Source organism: Hemicordylus capensis, chromosome 1 (genome assembly GCF_027244095.1).
Source record: "Hemicordylus capensis ecotype Gifberg chromosome 1, rHemCap1.1.pri, whole genome shotgun sequence".
Classification (NCBI taxonomy): Eukaryota; Metazoa; Chordata; class Lepidosauria; order Squamata; family Cordylidae; genus Hemicordylus; species Hemicordylus capensis.
The window spans coordinates 70,480,637-70,502,246 of NC_069657.1; the positions used below are offsets into that span (position 1 = coordinate 70,480,637).

At 42.9% G+C, this 21,610-nt stretch overlaps 1 protein-coding gene across 7 annotated transcripts in view; it reads right to left on the reverse strand.

The window, feature by feature from the left end:
- Positions 1-19,881, reverse strand: part of RMDN3 (regulator of microtubule dynamics 3) — a 60,477-nt gene extending 40,596 nt beyond the window's left edge. The window contains exons 1-7 of one of the 7 annotated variants that reach the window (XM_053284014.1): positions 19,775-19,881; positions 17,966-18,174; positions 16,318-16,513; positions 13,964-14,110; positions 5,424-5,691; positions 2,512-2,614; positions 538-598 (exon numbers count right to left, since the gene is read on the reverse strand). In XM_053284014.1, coding sequence (XP_053139989.1) covers positions 538-598; positions 2,512-2,614; positions 5,424-5,691; positions 13,964-14,110; positions 16,318-16,513; positions 17,966-18,174; positions 19,775-19,806 — 1,016 coding nt within the window. In that variant the 5' untranslated portion in view covers positions 19,807-19,881. Of the gene's footprint in view, positions 1-537; positions 599-2,511; positions 2,615-5,423; positions 5,692-13,963; positions 14,111-16,317; positions 16,514-17,965; positions 18,175-18,942; positions 19,313-19,339; positions 19,673-19,700 lie in introns of those variants that run through there. The other 6 variants (XM_053284017.1, XM_053284021.1, XM_053284020.1 and 3 more) reach the window with 6 other exon arrangements.
- Between the last annotated feature and the right edge of the window lie 1,729 nt (positions 19,882-21,610).

Below are 21,610 nucleotides of genomic sequence, written 5' to 3' on the forward strand. Positions count from 1 at the left end.
CCCAGTCTGGATGTTGGCCAATATTTGTAAATGTTTAAAAATCACAGCTAAATTGAACCAGCTAAATTGCTGGAATAACAGAGGTTTGGAATAAGCAAAAGAAACATCAGAGTTATTTTTACTGATATATAGTCATAGTAGTTTTCTAGCCAATACAGAATTTTATAGGACACAGATCTAAACTAAAAGAAACTTGGGGAAATAGTACATTACAAGGGCTCATAAGAGAGTGTGTCAATCCTAGTCAAAAGAAATGCAGCATTTTAATTGCTAAAAGAGATTCTCTAGGGCAATTGCTCTGAGTCAATAATTACTTGACAAGAGCGGGGCGGGGGGAGAAGCCCTTTCAATAAGTTGTATCCAGTACTGCCTATGAAACCATAAGTTCTTCTGCCAACTGAAGTAGTAGTGAAAGAATAATAATTCAGAAGTTGTACATTTAAGAAAACTTGTGTTCTTATGTGGGCTGGTCTTGAGGATTTATCTCTCCAAATGTCATAAGTGACCCTCTTCTTTACAAAGCAAATTATTACATACCACTGGTGACACTCAGCACTTTGATCTCCCATCTGCAGAGCTGTTTCTGCCTCTTCTTTCCCTGAAAAATGAACAAATGCATAGTTGTGCACCACAATTTATACATTTAACCCTGCAAATACTTGCCAAGCTGAGGTTTCTGCAGTGCATGAAGAAATTTCACACATTCATTAAAGCTAATACTCTTCAGAGAACAGCCACCTAATGCTGGGATTACATGCGAGGGACAAAAGAGCTGACCTATAATCTGCCAGTCCTGCAAGTAGAGTCCATAAGTAATTTAGTGGCTGAAATCCAGACTGATGAAGTGCATGTACAGCAAACATGCAGAACATGCTGGGGAGGAGGGGTGATCTTTGGCAATTTCCCCTTACCTCTGTAGCTGATTGAGACTCCCAAAAATATGTACAAACGGCTGCACAACCTTCAGGAACATATTTTCAGGAATCAGTCAGGTGCAGAAGGAAGAGAAGGTCAACTAAAGTTGTACTTTCTCCACTGCACCTGCAAAGTCATTGAATGTGTGGTGGAACGTATATAGGAGCTGGTGAGTGAGTGTGTGAGGGTTACCCTAGTAACCAGGCACAGGTGGTTTAGCGGGGAGGGATTTTTTAAAAAGGCAGTGGAGACGGAGAGGAAGTTGGATTTAGTTGCGTGGGAGTAGGTGGTGTGCTGGGCTGAGGGCTGAGAGATTGGTTGGTATATTCTGAACAGGAAAGATTGTTCAAGGGGGTTGTGTGGAACATGAAGCGTGAATGTGTGGAGGCTGGAGAACTAGCAGTGTTCTGGGCAGCAGCTAGTAACAGACAAGAAGGTCTGGAGGAATTCACTAAGTTTACCAGCCCAAGTTTAATTACCTCTGCCCCAATTATCTAACCTCCCTATATGTTACATTTTATCCAGAACAGCTAACGTACCTAGTAATTTGGTAAAGAAGCTTGTGTGCCCTGCTTTGCAGAGATCTTTATTCTAATCTGTAAATAAACTTATTCTTGTTTTTCATTTTATATCTCAAGTTTTGTTTCATTTTATATCCTGAACACATACGCCTATCCTGCGCCTGCGAGGCTATGCGGCCAAAGGTGTTGAGTACTGAGAGCAGGGTAACAAGAATTTAATATGGTGGCAGCGAGGGAAAGTAAATGCTGAATGAATTCCTAGAACCTGGAGACTAAACTGTCATAGAATAATAAAAACAAATCACCTCCCTAGAATTGAGAGGGGCATCAGGGTGGGACCCTGACAAATGCAAGCTTAGTCTGAATGTTGGCCAGAGTCCTCAGCATCAAGCTTTACCTGCAGCAAGTACAGAGATGTTCTATATTAAGGAGAGAGAAGGCAGGAATCAACAAGCCTGTAGGTGTACTAAATAAGATACACACTGTATGTGAGGCAGCATAATAAGATGAGCAAAGTATAGCTTGAGACCCGTCAGCCTCCTAACTTCCTCAGCAGTGTGTGGCTACCTTATGGCCTATAGAAGAACTTGACCAGAGGATTCCAGTACCACAGTGGACATGATCTCCCTATCAAGGAGGTGCTAAGGGAAAGGTGCTAAGGGAAAGGTGGCAACTTAGTGCTAAGGGAAAGGTGACAACCACTCAGGAGACAAAGGAAAAGGGACAATTTGGGAATAAACATAAGCTCATGAATTTAAGTGGTAGTAAAACAACCAGTAGTAGGGGCATGACTCAGAAGTGTGACTCAACATAAGTGTAGTTATTCATATTTACTGTACTATTCCGTGCTGTGAAAACCTAGTGCATCCTGGTAAAACCAGCAAATACAACTGCTGATACCTGAACAGTCCTTTCAAAATCATTTTGTTTGCATGGTTTTTAAAAACATGATTTACATCAGTTTTTGCAGTAGTATAAATAACATTAAAATGCTATAGAACATTTCCCCAACACCAGGCAAATGAATGTATAATTCAACTCAATGAACCACCCTCATCTTAAAATGTCTCCTTACCATCAGATGCACAAGCCTTTTTCTCATCTGCATCTTCTGTGATTTCACACATGTCACTATGTGCTCGGGCCAGACGCCAAAGAAAATCCTGCTTACTGCCATACTGTGGATTGAAGGAATGTTAGTTCACCTCTTTGCTTTCTACTCATTCAGGTTAGAGGCAAGCAGATTTCCAAGTACAAAACTGCACTGTTTTAATTTTATATTAAATCACTATGAGAACACCTGTGTTGACAGGTGGTCATATAAGCAGTGTACAAATGCCCTTGACTAAATTCGCAAGTCAATAGCTCCCTTAAGTCTCTTAATTTGTCTGAAGTATCAGAATGTATTCATACTTTAGATCAGAGATTCCCACCTTTGGTCCCCATATGTTGTTGGCCTACAACTCCCCATCATTCCCAGCAAAGGCCACTGTGGATGGGGATGATAGGAGTTGTAGTTATTGAACATTTGGGGACCCAAGATTGGAAACTACCACTTTAGATTCTAATAAGGGAATTGTAGGAATCAGGGCAAACAGTCAAATGTTTATGTGAAGTATTGCTGTTTTCTACAACAAGGCTTAGTTACATACTCTCTTGCTGGTAATCATGTGAACCAATCCCAGGAGTGTCTACAGCAGCAAATGCACATTTCAGACTGGGTGCAACAATTATTGCATCATTGTCATGTCACATCTGTCAAGCACCATGTTTGCCTGAAAAGCAGATCCAGACGTCTTGTTTAAATAGCACTAGTTGTAGAGGTTATGCCAGCAACAGCCAGCTCTGCCTGCTCTGATATATCGACACTGTGAATACACAAAATGGATAGAGTCCCCAGAAGGAGACTACTTATCTATGCTGCGTCACAGTATATATCAGTGATGCAGGGTGTTATCAGTATGCTGATGGCACCCAAATCTATTTCACCACATCAGCTGAAGGCATAACTTCCCTAAATGCCTGCCTAGAAGCAGTGATGGGCTGGATGAAAGATAACAAACAGAATCCAAATAAGACGGAGATACTAATTTGTGGAGTTGGAACTCAGGAGACAATTTTGACCTGTCTGTTCAGGATGGGTCACACTTCCCCAGAAATTATGGTATGCAGTCTGGGAGTGCTTCTGGACCCAAACCTCTCCCTAGTGCCTCAGGTTGAGGCGGTGGCCAGATGTGCTTTCTATCAACTTTGGCTGATATGCCAGTTGCATCCGTTCCTTGAGATAAATGACCTCAGAACAGTAGCACGTATGCTGGTGACCTCCAGACTTGACTACTGCAATCTGAGGCTGCCTTTGTACGTACTCCGGAAACTGCAGTTGGTACAGAATGTGGCAGCCAGGTTGATCTCTGGGTCATCTCAAAGGGCTCATATTACTCCTATATTAAAAGAACTACATTGGCTACCAATAAGTTTCCAGGCAAAATAGAAAGTGCTGGCCTAAACAGCTTAGGCCCAGGGTATTTTTCTTCACTATGAGCCCCTTCACTATGATTCCCCTCCAGAGAAGTGTGCCTGCAGTTGCCTGTCTAGTGGCTACACAGGGACAGGCCTTCTCTCTTGCTGCACTGAGACTCTGGAGTGCACTCCCTGCTGAAATAAGAGGCTCCTCATCTCTGACAACTTTTTAAAAGTCTCTAAAGACACATTTAGTCACCTAACCTTTTTAACTAGACTTGTGGTTTTAAATTGTTTTAAGGTTTTGATTTCTGTTTTAATTGCTGTAAATTGCCCAGAGACGGAGGGTTGGGGCAGTGTACAAATATAAAAAACAAACAAATAAAATAAAGGCATCTCAGTCACCACAGAGTCATGTAAATTTGCACAATGGACATCAAACATAGTATAGATGGGTCTAAGTCCCATATTGTAGATCCTTATTAACCTTATATTTAAAGATTCTGCTTTCTTTTGCTCCAAAAGGGGTTACCTAGAATCAACCACCTGGAAGAGATTGGCTGCAAAATTAACGTAGGTGGACCATAAAAGAATCATACAAATGAAAATCAAGCTGCTGACACAAAGCATACTTTAATATAGTGCTTTCTAACCTAATTTTGCCATGGGGGTGGGACGGGGAAAATTTGACTCTTGAATTTTGAATATTTAGAATGATTATAACTGATATTCAATAATTAGTGGATCTGATTCCAGTAGATTTCAGCAGTTGAATTGCACAGGGAGGCTGTTGAGATAGTATAGGACCACAAGGGCTAAGGAAGAAATTTCTTATCAGTGAAAGGAAAGATGAATTGTAAATGCAGAGACAAAAATTAGGTGGTGATGCCCCCTCCTGCTCTGCAACAGGCTTGGGAATCAATGTTGTAAACATTTGATTGCTGCACCCACCTAATAGGGCTTTCCCATCCAATTCTTCTCTGCAATTTTTGACAATTCCCCCTCCTTCAGCCCTCCCCCTACTACCCAACCCCACCCAGAGGGTCCTCTGCCCTTTGTAGGGGGAGCAGGATGCTGCTGAAGGGAGTGGGAAATTCTGCTGCACAAGCAGAGGCCAGCTCATGCAACTCTGGATCCCACCCATTAATATAAAACATGTTTGTACATGCATTTCATTCAACAATTCTGCTTAAACAACCACTGTAATAAGTCTGAAGAAAGCTATCAACTTTAGAGAAGCTGCAATTTCACTTTTTAACCACAGTAGGTGATTGGGTTGCTGTGCTTTTCCATGTTCCAAACAAAAACAACAACACATAATTGAATCCTTTTACAATTGGCCAAGCCTCATGAGCTTTGAGGGTTTTAAACTTTCTAAGAGGGAGCATAATATTGCAGTTAGATGCCTGGTTTCACTTATAATTGTGGTGTAGACAGGGCCTTGCACAATATCCTGTACTCTGCTCTCCCCAGCTGGTTAGATCAACTCACAGTCTTCCCCTGGGAAATAGCTACAATGAACTTTACCATTAGCTTATTGTTCAGCAACAGTTGGAATCCTTCTTTCTTCTCCTGGTCACTCCCCCTGTGCAAGTGATCTGCTTGCTGCAGCAACTGAGCAAGTTCTTCGTCCACAGCAGAGTCAAAGGTCAATGTAGTTTCGTCCTCATTGACAAGGTCCAGGGAGTCCCTCCTCGCAGTCCTCACTGTCTCGCAACTGATTTCATCTTCCCCTTCTTCACTTTCTTTCTCAGACTCACGATCATAATCAGATTCAGCATTTGCTGTAGTATAGCTTTAAGCATAGATACAAAAACAAACATCATTTACATTAACATGATGCCAAGAATGAATTTTAAGAAGTCACAGCATGCACATCCTAAAATAAATAAATAAATAAATAACTTCCTATGAGCAGAAGGTACAGCTGATGATGCAGCACAAGGGCTAGAGGGGTTTTGCTTCCAAGTCTGGACTGGAATTCCCAGAAGACAAATTGCTTTGACCTATTCGTTACAGCCATGGCAAACGTGCTGTCACTACTCAGTGATTCCTAGCTGAAGGTGTGACCCGATTCCATCAGGAAGTAAGGAATTTTTAAGCCAATCTAAGTAATTTTAAATAATAAAAAACTAACAATGTATAAAGTTTAGATAAATCCTGTTGTGCTTGCACTTCACAACACTTGACAATATTGTTATGCTTATAGCAGATGCGTCCCATTTTAGTATCAGATCTCCCCACCCACTCCAAATCTTTTTTTTTAAAGTCATGGCAATAATGCATACAGATTTTTTTGTCTTGGGGAAAAAATGTGTGTATGCATAACCATAACATTCTTCTACATCACTCCTCCACAGACAACTGCAAGTGCACAGAAAAACTCTTTGCCATAATCATTCTATGAATACAATGAATATTTACTTACCACTTTTCAACTAAAGTTCCCAGAACAGTTTACATAGATATAACAAACAAAATAGCTCCCTGTCCCCAAAGGGCTCACAGTCTAAAAAAGAAACACAAGATAGACACCAGCAACAGCCACTGGAGAGATGCTGTGCTGGGGATGGCTAGGGCCAGTTGCTTCTATATGTTGCTTCTACATGTTACTTTTCTATTTCCTTTTTGCACAAAGTTTTTCAAGTCATTTTAGACTACTACCTGCAGAGTAGGACAAAGTGTGTCCCCTGGAATATGTTAAATTACTTGCAGTGCCTCAAGAGCACACACACTGTCTAATGTTGCATATTTGCTGGCAACATAATATGCATTAGAAAAAGCATCAGGCTATATGAAGGTTCTGACTACCTATGATGGCTAGTTCACAAATTCATATCTTTATTTCATGTCCTAATCTCTTAGTGATAAGAGAGCATGTATTATTTCCATCTTGTGAAGAGGCTCCAGAATAGATGCTAGGTTGCAAGGGTGGTCAGCCTGAGGCTCTCCAGCTGCTGGTGGTTTAGAATTCCCATAACCCCCAGCCATAATTTATTGTGGGTGGGGATGATGAGTGTTGTAGTCCATCAACGACTGGGGTGCCTCTGATTGGCCACCCCTGCGTTATGGTGTTTTGTTTCACTTTGCTACCAACTTTAAACTCCTGTCTGCACAGGTATAAAAACTCAATTCCAGGCTTGTTCAGCAATCAGTTCTATTAGCAAGTGATCTCTCTCCAAGGACTAAAGGCAATCTAGACTCCCCAAAACAAATACAAACCATCAGAAAAATTGCATTTGCTTGTACGTTTTCCCATGAAGTCTCTTTCAAGAAAGGGAGTAATCAAGCAGGCTAGGGAGTTCCTTGCATAAAATATAAGTGCAGCCTTAATACTCTTTGGGCACCTCTTTGCAAATTTATATCTTGCCTTTCCATTTCTGAGAAAAGCTCATGATGGCTATTCAAATAACAGTAGCTTATTATAGAAAATCAGCAAACAATGACAATACAAAAGATTACTTGGGTAGAAAGCTTTCTTCACCGCTTGGCTGAGATGGGAGTACGAAAGAGAGCCCAAACACACACATTTCAAAAACCCTTTGTGGTGTGATTTTATGAAGTCCCATATGGGACTGACCATGTGGCTTCAAGGACACCCCCAACATGAAGCAGAACCAGCCAAGCCACACATCCCTTGCCCTTTATCTGATCCTAGTGCAAGTCCATGCTACCAGTCCTGCCTAAAAGTCATTCCTTGCCACCTCCTGGTCCCTTGATTAATCAGACTAAGGGAAGCAAAGCATGGACAAAATCATGCAACAGAGCTAATTAGCCACACCTCTGGATAGTAACACATTTTATTTACATATACAATTGGAAATCCCAGGAGAGCAAGCAGATAGACAATACATAAACTTCTTCCCTGTATGTGACAGACAGGACTAAACAAAGGAAATTAAACATATGTACATTCCAGTTAGGACTGGCTGCTTTACAAGCTTTGCAGGCAGTGGAGTTTTGGGCAGTGTGAAGTGGCAATAACCACGTCAAACAAACTCAGGATCATCACAGAGGCTCCCCGCTGTTCTATACATTCAAAATTCACAAATGCATGAGGTTCAGAACAATGGATTTCCAACCCACACCTACTTTAGCCATAGCACAAGAGTAATTTATGGTACTCAAGAGAAGCACACAATGCAACAGAACGAGCAGACAAAGATTGCCTGGCCAGCATACAGTAGACATCACTATGGAGTTTAAAAGATTCATCTGGACAGGATACATATTAGATTTCCAAAATCGATTCCAGACGCACAATAGTTTCCTTAGCAAAAGGTGACTAGGTTTTCTCCCTCCCACCCCCCACTTCCCCGAGTGTCGAGGCACTAAATGTGAAACATTTGTTGTCAAGGCTGGAAAGAGGTGGAAAAATAGCAGCCAAGTGATTTTAGTCATTCCACTTGTTTAAAACAAAACGTATGTATAAAGCTACATTGTAAAACACCAGTCATACTTTTAGACCACCTGCCCATCCTAAGATATTATAGCTATGGTGCTAATGATGCCACACAAGACAAAGTCCACACTAAAGAGTCCCACTCTAAAGAGGCAATCTTCAAGGTCCCAACCCATTTAGGACTTTAGAAAGGTCTACACCAGCAGTTTGAATTGTGTCTAGAAACAAAAAGGGGGCCACTCTTATATTGGGGCAAGGGGGAGAAGAGAGGGAGATCTAGAGTGCAGAAGTGGGTGTATGCCTTTTGCTGAGTTCACAGTTCTCTGGATTGGGCCTGCTGCCTTAAGTTACATGAAAGAGATGACAACATTAAACAAACATTCCCAGTACACAAATGTTTTTGCGAAGTATCTTTCTCTCTCTCTCTCCACTCCGACATCTCTAGCATACCTTTCTGCAAAACAGCTTTCTACCTGTCTATCTAAATAAAGTAAGTTTTGGGTGAATGTATGGGCTGAATGTTGGAGAACATCGTGCATGATTCATGAAGCTACCAGGTGACTGTACACACCAACTATAAAAAGGTACTTGTATTCCACTGAGCCTTTTGCTTAATGCATATTGCAAGTGAGTCATTTACACTCCATAGCAGTCCAAATAAAGGCAAGCAATCAGGGCAGAACCTATGCAGGAAAAAGCTCAAGTTAATGGTCTGGGAACATGAGATGTTGCAGCAAATATTAACCCATCTGGCTATCTGAATGAGAGTCTACTAGGAACCCTAGATCTCTCTCTCTCTCAAAAATGCCCCCCCCCCAAGGAAAGCAAAAAAGAGCAGCTGGCTGTAAGACTACTCCATGGGTTTGCACAGGAGGCAGCCCTTCATTCTACTACTACGGATGTTTATATACTGTCCTTCAACCACAGTTCTCAAAGTGGTTTACATAGAAAAATATATAAATAAGATATGGATATTTATATACTGTCCTTCAACCACAGTTCTCAAAGCGGTTTACATAGAAAAATACATAAATAAGATATGGATATTTATATACCACCCTTCAACTACAGTTCTCAAAGCAGTTTACATAGAAAATACATAAATAAGATGGTCCCCTGTCCCCAAAGAGCTCACAATCAAAAAAGAAACAAAGTTGACACCAGCAACAGCCACTGGAGGGATGCTGTGCTGGGGTTGGATAGGGCCAGTTGCACTCCCCCTGCTAAATAAAGAGAACCGCCACTTTAATTAGCAGGGGTTAATGCTCAGTTAGCATTCAACACTGCAACAATTCCCTTGCCCAGCCTACCCCTTCCATATGTAATATCTTCATTAGCTCCCTGAATAATCAGGGTTGCAATCCCTTGGACATTTGTATCCAAGAATGTCCCCCTCTTATTTCAAGGGAACATAGATAAGGCTTGAGTTGCACGTGCCCAATCCACCTGATGACTTTTAAAACATGGAATTAAATGAGATAATTGAAATCAAACTAAAACAAATTTTAAAAGAATTGAAAACATCCCCAAGAGGATGAAAGATCATTATGATAACAGACTGCATTTCAAGTGTAACAATGAGAGGTTTGTCCTTCCTGTAGCCTTCCTGTACAAGGAATTCCTACTGCTGCTACCTGAACAAGTTTTTCTTTTTCCACTCATAAGACAAAGTTAAACATTAAGTACAGAATCCTTTTCTTTTCTTATTAGAGCAGCAGCATTTTTCTCTAAGAAGAATCAACTGAGACTTAATACATCAGCATTAGGACAGATACTGTGGAAAAGTGCCAATATAAACTAGAGAGAGAATAAATGCATCCAATACTAGTCTCCTCTGCTAGAGGCTTTTGTTTTCTCATACCTCTTCTATAACAAGTAGATAGATTCACTGCACATAAACAAGCCTTTATAAACATAGCTGTATTCTTTTAGAAGACAGAGGAAGGAGGGCAAAGGCCAGTCATAAGGGTCACCACCAGGGGGGCTGGCTTTCTTTTCCCTCCCATTTTATAGGAGGAAATTCTTCAAAGAGACTTTGGAGTTAAGCAGCAATTCTCCACTGCTTCGCAAAGGGGTTTCTTTTAAAGGGGTGCAGCCTGGGAAACATGGCAGGGAGCAAACCTCTTCCCTGAGGGTCCTCTGACCTTGAGGCTCCACCAAGAAGCTTTCCTTCCTTATTTTTCAGGAAACACTACAGCCCTTCAAAAAGGAGTTTCAGAGCTTGAGTTTTCTAAGTAAGTGCTGCTTTCTAGGAGAACTGATGGAAAGCTTCCTTGAAAGGCTTCCATCAATATAATCAGCATGACCTTTAATAATTAGTATTAACATGCTCTGTGTTCTGAGAAAAACGTTTAAGCACTGAAGTCTACAATTCAGGTTTGTTGAAAACATCCTGCCATTGAACAGTGTGTAGTTATCAAGAGAGACAACAGCTGACAACTGAATGAAATTTCAAGGGCTGCAACTGCTTACTTTTTAGTCAGGGGAGACACTACTGGTGCAAAATCTTTCTTCAAGACAGAATATACCCCTCAGCCAAAGTATAAAACATTGTACACCAATTTATTACATCTGTGTGCACACAGCCCTTTAAAAGGAACTGAAATCTCAGCAAGTCAGCTATTTAGCAGGGAATATGGAGTACAGGGACAATGGACAGAAACTAAACTAAGTCAGTCACGACTACAACCACTGAAATGAATGAAATAAATTCGTCATGATTATCTCAGTCTGGATGCTGCCCAATGAATCCAATCCCCTGCTTCCTAGAAATGCCCTGCTTCCTTTTAGTTCCTTTAATTTCTGGGGTGGGTGGGAATTAAGTACTATGCACTAGGGGTGAGCCCGGACCAGTCCGGAGGCCATTCTGAAGGCCTCCGAACCGGTCCGGACATGAGGGCGGTCCGGCACTGGTGTGCGGGGCTCTTTAAGGGCGGGGGAGGGTGTACTTACCCCCCCTAGCCGCGTTTCCCCCGCCAGCGCGTTCGTTTGGTAAAGCTTTGGGGGCGGCAGGTTACCTCCCTGCTGCCCCTTCCCCCAGTCGTAGGCAAAAGGCTTCAAAAAGCCTTTTGCGCGTGCGCACGTCGCGTCTCCGTGTCATGTGCGCGTCACAGAGACGCGACGTGCACACGCGCAAAAGGCTTTTTGAAGCCTTTTGCCAACGACTGGGGGAAGGGGCAGCAGGGAGGTATCCTGCCACCCCAAAAGCTTTACCAAACGAACACACCAGCAGGGAAACGCAGCGGGGGGGGCGGGGTAAGTACACCCTCCCCCGCCCTTAAAGAGCCCCACACACCAGTGCCGGACCGCAGCTCCGGGGTTTCGTGCACATCCCTACTATGCACATGCAACCCTTGTTCATATGTTCATTTGGCTAGTGTATATGAATGCACATTCATAGCCTGCATTCATGTTCACACGGGCCCTGGCTGCACTGGAATGCATGCATGGAACTATCCTCTCTACAAGGCATCAAGAGAAAAATAACTTTACCAATTACAATACACACACACCTCTAACTGGCCCTATCCACCCCCAGCACAGTCTCCAGTGACTGTTGCTGACGTCTATCTTATGTTTCTTTTTAGATTGTGAGCCCTTTGAGGACAGGGATCCTTCTTATTCATTTATTATTTCTCTGTGTAAACCGCTCTGAGCCATTTTTGGCTTCTACACACACATCCACAGCTGAATTTCTGCATGTGCAACTGGATCCTAGATGTGGCATGTCTCAGCCTAATCTACTCTACTCGCCAGGGCTGGGTACACAGCCCCTTTCAGCTAATCAGTTAAAGTGCCTTCTGGGAGAGAAGCTGGATTTTATCACTACCACCAGCTGCTCCTCCTCGCCCAAATGCCAATTGGGAAGATGGCCCCTTATCTGACAGCCTGCAGAGTCAGACTGGGACAATGGTCTGCAGAAGAAAAACTGTTTTACTTCTTAAGTAGCTATTTGTCATTTCTGTTTTATATTTTAAGGATGTTTGCTGTATTAAGCAAACAAGTAACAGATTACTATATTAAACATACTTATATTTGCAGAAATCTTAACTTTTTTTAGCATTTTATTTGGATACATATACTGAAAATACAAACACAGCTGTTAGCACAGGAATAAATGTTGGTAAGGAAAAGACAGCATCAGAATTTCCGCTCTATACAAGGTCACTTTAACCTTTTAAAAGATTGGCTGCTTTACAGAGAACATAAGATCAAGGACTGAATCTTAAGCCACAATCTAGCGAATTAAATTTCAATGGATTTTTGTGGGAGTGTCATTCTGCAGATTTAACTTTAGGATGATATTTCCTTGGGCCAAAAGGAGTGCATCTTTCAAATGAAGAATGATAAACACTCTCACAGATTCTGGGATCCTGCTGCTGAGTGGGACCCCACTGAAGAGGTTGGAAGATGTTGGGCAAAAACTTCAAAACAAAGGCATCCCCTAGCTTTTGCTTCCCCCCCACAACAACAGTTATAAGAAACAGCTGCCAGGTTTCGATACACCCACCACCAGAACATTATTATATTACAATTTGCAGCTCCACCATAATTTACACAATATGATCCTATAAGAAAAATACCAGAAGTTACAGAATAAGCATATTAAAAAATGTGGCATCATTGTCTTGAAAGGCAAACATAATTTTTCTCTAATTTTTTCTCTTTGAAGGCTTACTGTAAATTCTACAGGCAAACCTCACCATTCACACACTCAACATCCGCGGTTCTGCGTATCTGCAGTCAGTTAATTGACACCCGACCTTGGAATATGCGGGTGGTGGGGAGAGAGTTAAATTCTGCAGGTTAAATGACTTTGGAGATCATTTCCATCCACCATTTTGGTGGATGGAAAAAAGAGCCATTTTGTGGCTCATTTCCTTAAAAAATAAAATTTTACCATCGTAATTCTCGGTCGGGAAATGGTGGAATTGTGGCTTCTGGGGGGCACTGCTGGACAGCAGAAGACCTGCAGAGCATGGTATGGGACTTTACTGAACTTACTTCCACCTTTTGTTAGTTTTCTTACCAGTTTTTGCCCTGCAGGAACCTAACCCCCTAATTGCCATAGCAGCAGCAGCTGGTGCAGGTGCCACCAGAGGGCGGCGAGAGGCACCTTTAAGCATTAATTAGAAGTTACTTACCTCCACTTCGGCAGCACCCGCAAGCTGCTCTGAGCTGCAGTGTGCAGCCCACCACTCCCTGTGGCGGGGATCAGTTCCACTATGCACATGGCCACCAGCAGGGGATCAGCACCACAGAAGCCAGGTGAGTGGCGGAGCTGATACCCCGCCACAGGGAGTGCTGGGCGGCACGCTGCAGCTCAGAGCAGCTTGCGGGTGCTGCCAAAGTGGAGGTAAGTAACTTCTAATTGATGCTTAAAAGGTGCCTCTCACTGCTGCTTGCCAATGCCCACACCAGCCGCTACTAAGCCATAGTCTTAATGCCCCGTTATCCATGATTTCGTCACCTGTGGATATCTGTGGGATCGGAACCCCCACAGATAGCGGGGTCCACCTGTATGTTTTACTGCTGGTCAGTTCTCCTGAACAGACCGCTTTGGCCACAAGTTAAGGAAACCTATGGATGAGCTCTATCCAAACATACTAAATGAATTATTTTAAGTAAAATAACTTTAACAAACAACTCTGAGCTGCTCGCTTACCCTCCCTCACTTTCACCATCATCAGCATTGACTGTTCCTGAGCTTGTTGTGAAATATATGGAGCTGGATCCTGTGGAATCACTCCTCTCTCTAGAAAAGACAAAACGCCTTCGCCGAGTAGCTTTCTGGCTTTCTTCTAGTTGGGACCTAAGAGATAAAAGATTAATGTGATGAGATACCATTTTATCCTTTGTTTCCTCCTCCTCTCTGCTACTCCCAGTACACCTATGAACCACCAAAATAGTCATTCCATTATGCTCAATATAATTCAGAAATGAATCTACTAAAAAAATAAATCAGACCTTATTTAGTCATTGATACACAAAAGTTATAGAACAGATATTTGCAACCTTTTATTTTGCTGTACTACGAAAAGTCAAAAACTAAGTAGAGAGACTGACAATTCAATTCAACAATGAGAATATTTGTTTGAAAAGGCAAATGCCCCAAGGGACACCCCAGCTTGCTGATCACGGAAATGACAGCAATCACATTTAGGGCATTCGCCTCTTCAGACGAATGTAACAGGGTGGGATTTCCAACTTGCTCAGCTAGCTGTAAGTGTGTACAGCAGGTCTGTTTAAAGAATGACTGAACAGGGCTATGATCTCCCTAGTTCATAGTTAGAATTTGCCACAATGCCCAAACTGAACAAAGCTATAGTTGCACTAACCACAGTTTGCCTCCAAACCAAAATCCAAAATGTATTTCAACCTGTAGCTCTGGATTCTGGTTTGGAGGGATACTGGAGAAACTGTAGTTAGTTACAACTTTTTTGTTTTACACCATAACCACAGTTTTGCCCAGTTTGGATGTTACAGCAAGCTATGGGTGACTGCAAACCAGGAAGCAGAGGAGGCAACATGCAAACCAAATCATCAAGGCCAAATCATCATGGTTTGGCAATTTTGCCTGAACTGAGAATGTGTCTTTACTACACTGCATATCTTCTACCCCAGGGGAAAAAAAGGTTAAAAAATCAACTATTTCTCAATCACAGAAACAATATTCAGCAAGAAGGTATGAAAGTACTTACAGTCCATGCCTCCTTTGTGCAGAAAGGGTATGGAACATTTCCACACCTTTCATTGTTTCAATACATGAAGGAAGAATTCACCAGCCTACTTCTTTAAAGGAGCACACCTGTTATGAGCTGAATGCCTTTTTGCATTTACAAAAACCAGTATACCATGAGGCAGGCCGTGTTGTCAACTACAAATAAAATGTATGCTGCTGACAACCCAAGTTAGATACTTCCATACAGGCTTTTTCAGGAGGATTTAATTTTGATGATGTATGTAGGTATGAAAGTATGCACCCCATCTCTCACCCTTCCTTCAGTAATGAAGGCAGAGTTCAAAATAGTCATTTGATTTATCTCAGAATTCTCCTCTGCTGAACTAAAACAAAAAACTTTGCCCTCACTAACTGTATTATTTTCACACACTGCAAACAACCACTCCAGAATGTTGCTTCTGTCGCCTTCTTTATAAGAAACAGGAAATATGAGAAGAAATAGAAAAGGGTCTAGTTCATCAACATCCTATTAAACAAACAATTCAGGAAGACCAATACATTTTCTTCTTTGAAATATACCATCATACTCTTATTTCTTGTTCACTGTAATTTTTTTTATCATAATGAAATAAACATGCATGACAGCAAGTCAAGTGCTTATTAAGACAAAGCAAGCATTTGAGAAAATAAGGCTTAAGATCAAAAAGTTATACCCAACTTTAAAATAAAACTGTCTGAACAGAAGACACCCCCCCATTTCCTCCTCCAATTTCAGATAAAATCACCTGCCATTTATTAAACAGCTATGGAACTTGATGATGGCTACATATTTGGCACACATACACACGCCTCAACATTCAGAAGGTCACCAGTAAATCATTTTGCTAGATAAAGACTGCCTTGTCCTAAAAAGACAATACTACATATTTGAGTCAGGCTTCGGCAAAATTACTCTGTAAGAATTACTGTTTTGCAGATAGCAGTAAAAGTAGAAAGCACAAATGTCAATTCACCCAGACTTGATCCATAGTCTTTGCTAATATAGCAATAGCAATAGCACTTACATTTATATACCGCTCTATAGCCGGAGCTCTCTAAGCGGTTTACAATGATTTAGCATATTGCCCCCAACATTCTGGGTACTCATTTTACCGACCTCGGAAGGATGGAAGGCTGAGTCAACCTTGAGCCCCTGGTCAGGGTTGAACTTGTAACCTTCTGGTTACAGGGCGGCAGTTTTACCACTGCGCCACCAGGGGCTCTTTTATAATAATATAAAATAAGAGGTGAATTTTTTTCAGCAGCCTGCAGTTCACAGAAAGCAGTTTTGTACCAACCTAATTTCTACAGCAATCTCTCCAGCTAAACCCTGCAGGCTGTTCCGCAACTCTTCTACTTCACTTCGCAGCTCTATAATGCTTTTGAGCACAAAATCCAAACGGTTCAGTACTTCAGTCTGTTCTTCATGTGTTAGAAAAGTTGAGTGTGTTATACTGTCACCTCCCTCCACCGGTCCTTGTCTCATCCATGGACCTAAGGGTTGGGGAGGAATGGAACTGTTAGAACAAGTTGGCTTCATCTTCCCTGCACAAGTTTGTTGCTAGATATTCATTTCTGGAAGTCAGCTATGTTGACACAACATACATAAAAGATTGGGTTATGTGTGTATACATTGTCTTTGTTCTTGCCACTGATATATGTATATCTGTGTATAGGCTTGTGGTCAAATTTAGAATGTTTGTGTCAATCCTCAGTTCTGTACACTGATTTGTCAGTCTGTAGTTCTTACTGAATGTTTGAGACTTATTTTTCTGTTAGGATGATCTTGTTATTTATAATTTGGTAACAGTTAAGCAATAAACCTTCGTAACACTGTTCAATAAACTTAACAAGCCTCCGTTTCTGCTCTGTTAAGCTCCACTACATAAAACAGTCCCGTATTCTTCTTGTTTACTTAATTTGTGGTCTGAAGCAACTGCAAATTATGTCTCTGTACCTGGAATTGAGATGAAATAACTGTGCATTATGTCTCTGTACATGGAATACATAAATTATTTTAAGTATGCTGCTTAGATAATGGGCACACTTGTACACAGAAAAACAATCCTGTTCTCAACTTTATCAAATAAGAACATATCGATGTGCAGAATATTGGAATAAATCACAATTATCAACACTATTGATTTATAGACCTGACCTCACCCGCCTCACTACTTTACAACACCTTTTGCATATTATATGGAAGAGGAAGTGGTATCACATGTGCCACTGCTGTTCCTGAACTCCATGCTTAACATGTACATAAATCCTACACGAATACAACTGTTTATGTATAGGCTTTTTTGTATGCTTGGGAACTATCATAGAAAAGTAATTGTACATATGCAGGATCTAGGAGCATATTAAGCTGGAGGTCCCTGTAGCCACCTAATTGTGCAGCGGGGAAATGACTTAATTAGCAAGCCAAAGGTTGCCAGTTCGAATCTACGCTGGTATGTTTCTCAGACTATGGGAGACACCTATACTGGGCAGCTGTGATATAGGAAAGATGCTGAAAGGCATCATCTTATACTGTATGGGAGATGGCAAAGGTAAACCCCTCCAGGATTCTACCAAAGACAACAGCAGGGCTCTGTGGTCGCTATGAGTTGACACCGACTCGACGGCACACTTTACCTTTATGGAGGTCATCACTCCTCTTATTTGCAAAATGCTGCTTGTACTTAGCAAGGCAGCAATACAAACATGCTGTGTGCAGTGTTATGGGAACCATCTGCACAGAGGCATTGTTCCTACAAGTGGGATTTGAGCCCTTCTCCTGGGAAGCCTCTGGGTTCTCCAAGCTAGCTACCTATTCCAAGCATGAGAATTCCAAGTTCAATGAGGAAAGACAACAAATCTCATCACCTCTTGCATGTCAGGGTAACTATGGTCTTGGAGAAAAAACAGCATACATGCACACACAGAAAGAAATTATCACCATACCCTGATTATAAGGCTGTAGGGTTTCTGTGTGTTCCTGAGGGTTCAGAGCATTCTGCAGAACTGGTATGTTTTGGGGTCTGGAACTCTCTAACCACCAGGGTTTTTTCCTGCTTCGTTTGTAGAAGTGGTAGAAGAGACCTATTCCTGCAGCTGCTCCCAAGACCACTCCAAGTCCCACACGGGTAGCCTCCAGTTTGGACATAACGCATCTGGAAGAAATCCAATAGGCCATTTTCATTTACTGAACAAGCACCACATGAAGGAGAACCAAGTCATATTTTATAAACAACATGTGACTCTAAAGCACTGACAAGTGTCCCAAATATTTTTGGAAGTAGCACACAGCAACACGTTTTCACTTCTCACCATGACTGATGGACAGCAAATTGGTTCTAGAAATATGTAAAACTAAACAATGACACACTGTCCATATAGGAAAGAATCCTGGTTTTGTTGATCTCAATGGCAAAGTCTTGCTCCATTTCAGTAGAATCAGGATTGCATTCTGAGAAATTATCAACCATTATCACCACCATGTAGTAGGCACTTTGAATCAGGATTGCATTCTGAGAAATTATCAACCATTATCACCACCATGTAAGTGTTAAAAATGAAATCTTAGCCCACAGAATAGTCTGAAGAAACATAAGTTTAGGCTGGGTGATGCAAGTCTTATAGAAGTCATATACATATGCCACTTCCAAGATCCTTAGACAAAGGTTAGGATGCCAGCGATAACCAGCCAAGCAGATTCCCTGACAGTCCAATTTCAAAACAGGATGCAGACTCTTATCAGCAACAGCAGCTATTGAAAACTTCAACTATGACAAGGATCACTTATACTGCAATCAAAGTGCCTAGATCCATTTACATGTAAATTATCTCAGTTAGCCTTTATTACGGTTTGTCCTGAATGCAACCCTGTGTGACACAGCAGCACCATTACCACCACCCTCAGGGGAGAGGAGAGGACTCACTCAAGCCTGGGAGACTGTGACCTGTCCAACGTCACCAAGCAAGTTTGAAAGAAAGTTTCAATCCTGCCCCTCACACCACCTCAGCGGATTCGAAAACCGGGCCAAGTCACTTGCAAAGAGGCTGACCTGCAATGCCACCACACCCCTTAAGCGGGAGGGAAGAGGCCACCCAGGACTGGAGCAGAGCCGCCCTCAGGGAGCGCTCGGAGAAAACAGGGACGGACGAACCACAGCATGGAGGCACGCCCCCTTGTGTGTGTGTGTGTGTGTGTGTCGGCGGGGTGTCCCACAGCCACTCTACGCGCACGCGTGGGGCAAACGAGTTCTAAAGTCTGTCTGCGGCGATGGGGGCGGGGCGCGTTAGTCTATTAAAGCAATGGCACACAAAAAAGGAGACCTGTGGCACCTAGAAGTCGAACCGATTTTGCTTATGCTCCAATACACCTCCGACTCCGAGCCCTTATAGAGTCGCAAGACTGTGTGTCTGTGCGGGCAGGCTGATCGTTCGCAAATATCCCTAAGAGAAAAGCGAGATAAGGCTGCCCCCTTCCCTGCTCAAAACCAGGAGTGGGCACGCTTCCGAGAGAAGAGGAAACTGAAGGCAAGTGGCGGTGGTGGTAGCGGCACGAAAGCCGAGCGCCGACTCCCTTCACTCAGCGGCTGGCTGGTCTCTATACAAGCCGCTGCCGAAGACCGGAAGAAACCTGAAAGCGCCTCTACGGAGAAAAAGGGCCCGCGACTATTTACTACACTTCCACCTGTTAATTCAGTGGCACGCACCCCGTCAGGTCTGTCCTCGTGCGGCCACCGTCCACCCGCTTATTAGCCTTACCCTGCAGCAGAGGGGGCCTCCCGTGAGCGCATAGAGATGATGGATGCCGCGCTGGCCCCGCCCTTTTGCTCCTCTCTTCGTTCACCAGCTGCACCGCTCTTGCTCCCCCCCGCCCCTGAAAAATGACGCAAGAAATTGACGCAAGAGAGGGAAACCACGCCTTAGCTTAGTTCTCTCTTAAGGGGCCAATGAGCATTGAGCAAGGAGGAGACGAGGGACTTGGGGAGGGGGGCGGGGTTTTTGATTGGAATAAAGGAGTGTAGAATAACTTCTGCCTGTTAAGGATCTCGGAAGAGCACTACTGGATTAGACCCTGGGCCCATTATTTCCAGAATCCTGTTTGTTTTATATTGTTTTGCAGCAATTTATTGGTTTGCAGCATGGCTTCTGCAAAGGTAAATCTTGCCTCAAAAACCTTTTGGCGTTCTTTGAGAGTGTCAGCAGGTGTGTGGATAAAGGTGATCTGGTTGACATAGTATACTTGGACTTCCAAAAAGCTTTAGACAGAGTTCCTCATCAAAGACATTTGAGGAAACTTAGCAATCATAGGATAATGGGACAAGTACATGTGTGGATTAGTAGCTGGTTGAAGGACAGGAAACAGAGGGTAGGAACAAATGGAGAGTTTTTGCAATGGAGGAAATTAAGAAGTGGGGTTCCCCAGGGCTCTATACTGGGGCTGGGGCTTTTTAATTTATTCATAAATGGTTTAGAAGCTGGGATAAGCAGTAGGGAAATCCAAAACAGATTGTGAGGAGCTCCAAAAGGATCTCTCCAAACTGGGTGAGTGGGCAACAAAATGGCAAATGTGGTTCAATGTTGGCAAGTGTAAAGTGATGCACATTGGGATGGGAAACCCCAGCTTCACATGTATGCTGAGACCTGGGTGACTGGCCAGAAGAGGGATCTTGGGGTTGTGGTGGACAGGTCGTTGAAAGTGTTGACTCAATGTGTGGCAGCTGTGAAAAAGGCCAATTCCATGCTAGGGATCATCAGGGACTGAAAATAAAATTGCTAATATTCTAATGCCCTTATACAAAACGATGGTGTGGCCACTCCTGGAGTATGCTGTACAGTTCTGGTCACCACATCTAAATAAGGACATTGTAGAACTGGAAAAGGTGCAGAAGAGGGCAACCAAGATGACCAGGGGCCTAGAGTACCTTTCTTATGAGGCAAAGCTACAACAACTGGGGCTATTTAGTTTAGAAAAAAGATGACTGCAGGGAGACATGATAGAGGTCTATAAAATCATGCATGGTGCGGAGAAAGTGGACAGAGTTAAATTTTTCTCTCTCACACATAACACTAGAACCGGGGATCATCCTATGAAATTGATTGCCAGGAAATTTAGGGCCAAAAAACAGAAGTACTTTTTCACACAATGCGTAATCAACTTGTAGAATTCTATTCCACAAGATGTGTGACAGTCAAAACCTGGATGGCTTTAAGAGGGATTTGGATAACCTCATGGAGGAGAGGTCTACTAGTTGGAGGACTATAGGCCTTCTCCAGCCTCAGAGACAGGATGCCTCTGAGTACCAGTTTCAGGGGAGTAACAGCAGGAGCAGAGGCGTAACTAGGGAAAACGGCGCCCGGGGCAAGCACTGAAATGGCGCCCCCCATGCCCCCCCCCGCCCCCCAACATACTACATTATACTTAGGTTTTTCCTCACAAGCGCCCGCCGCCAAGCCAGGCCACTGACTGGCCGCCAGGCGCCAGCAAAGCAATGGGGGGGGGGGCGTGGGAGGCGCGGAAGGGACCGCTCATGGGGGAGGGGGCACCGACGCGCTCCCTTGACTGCTGCAGCGCTGCTGCACTGAGCAGGAAACATT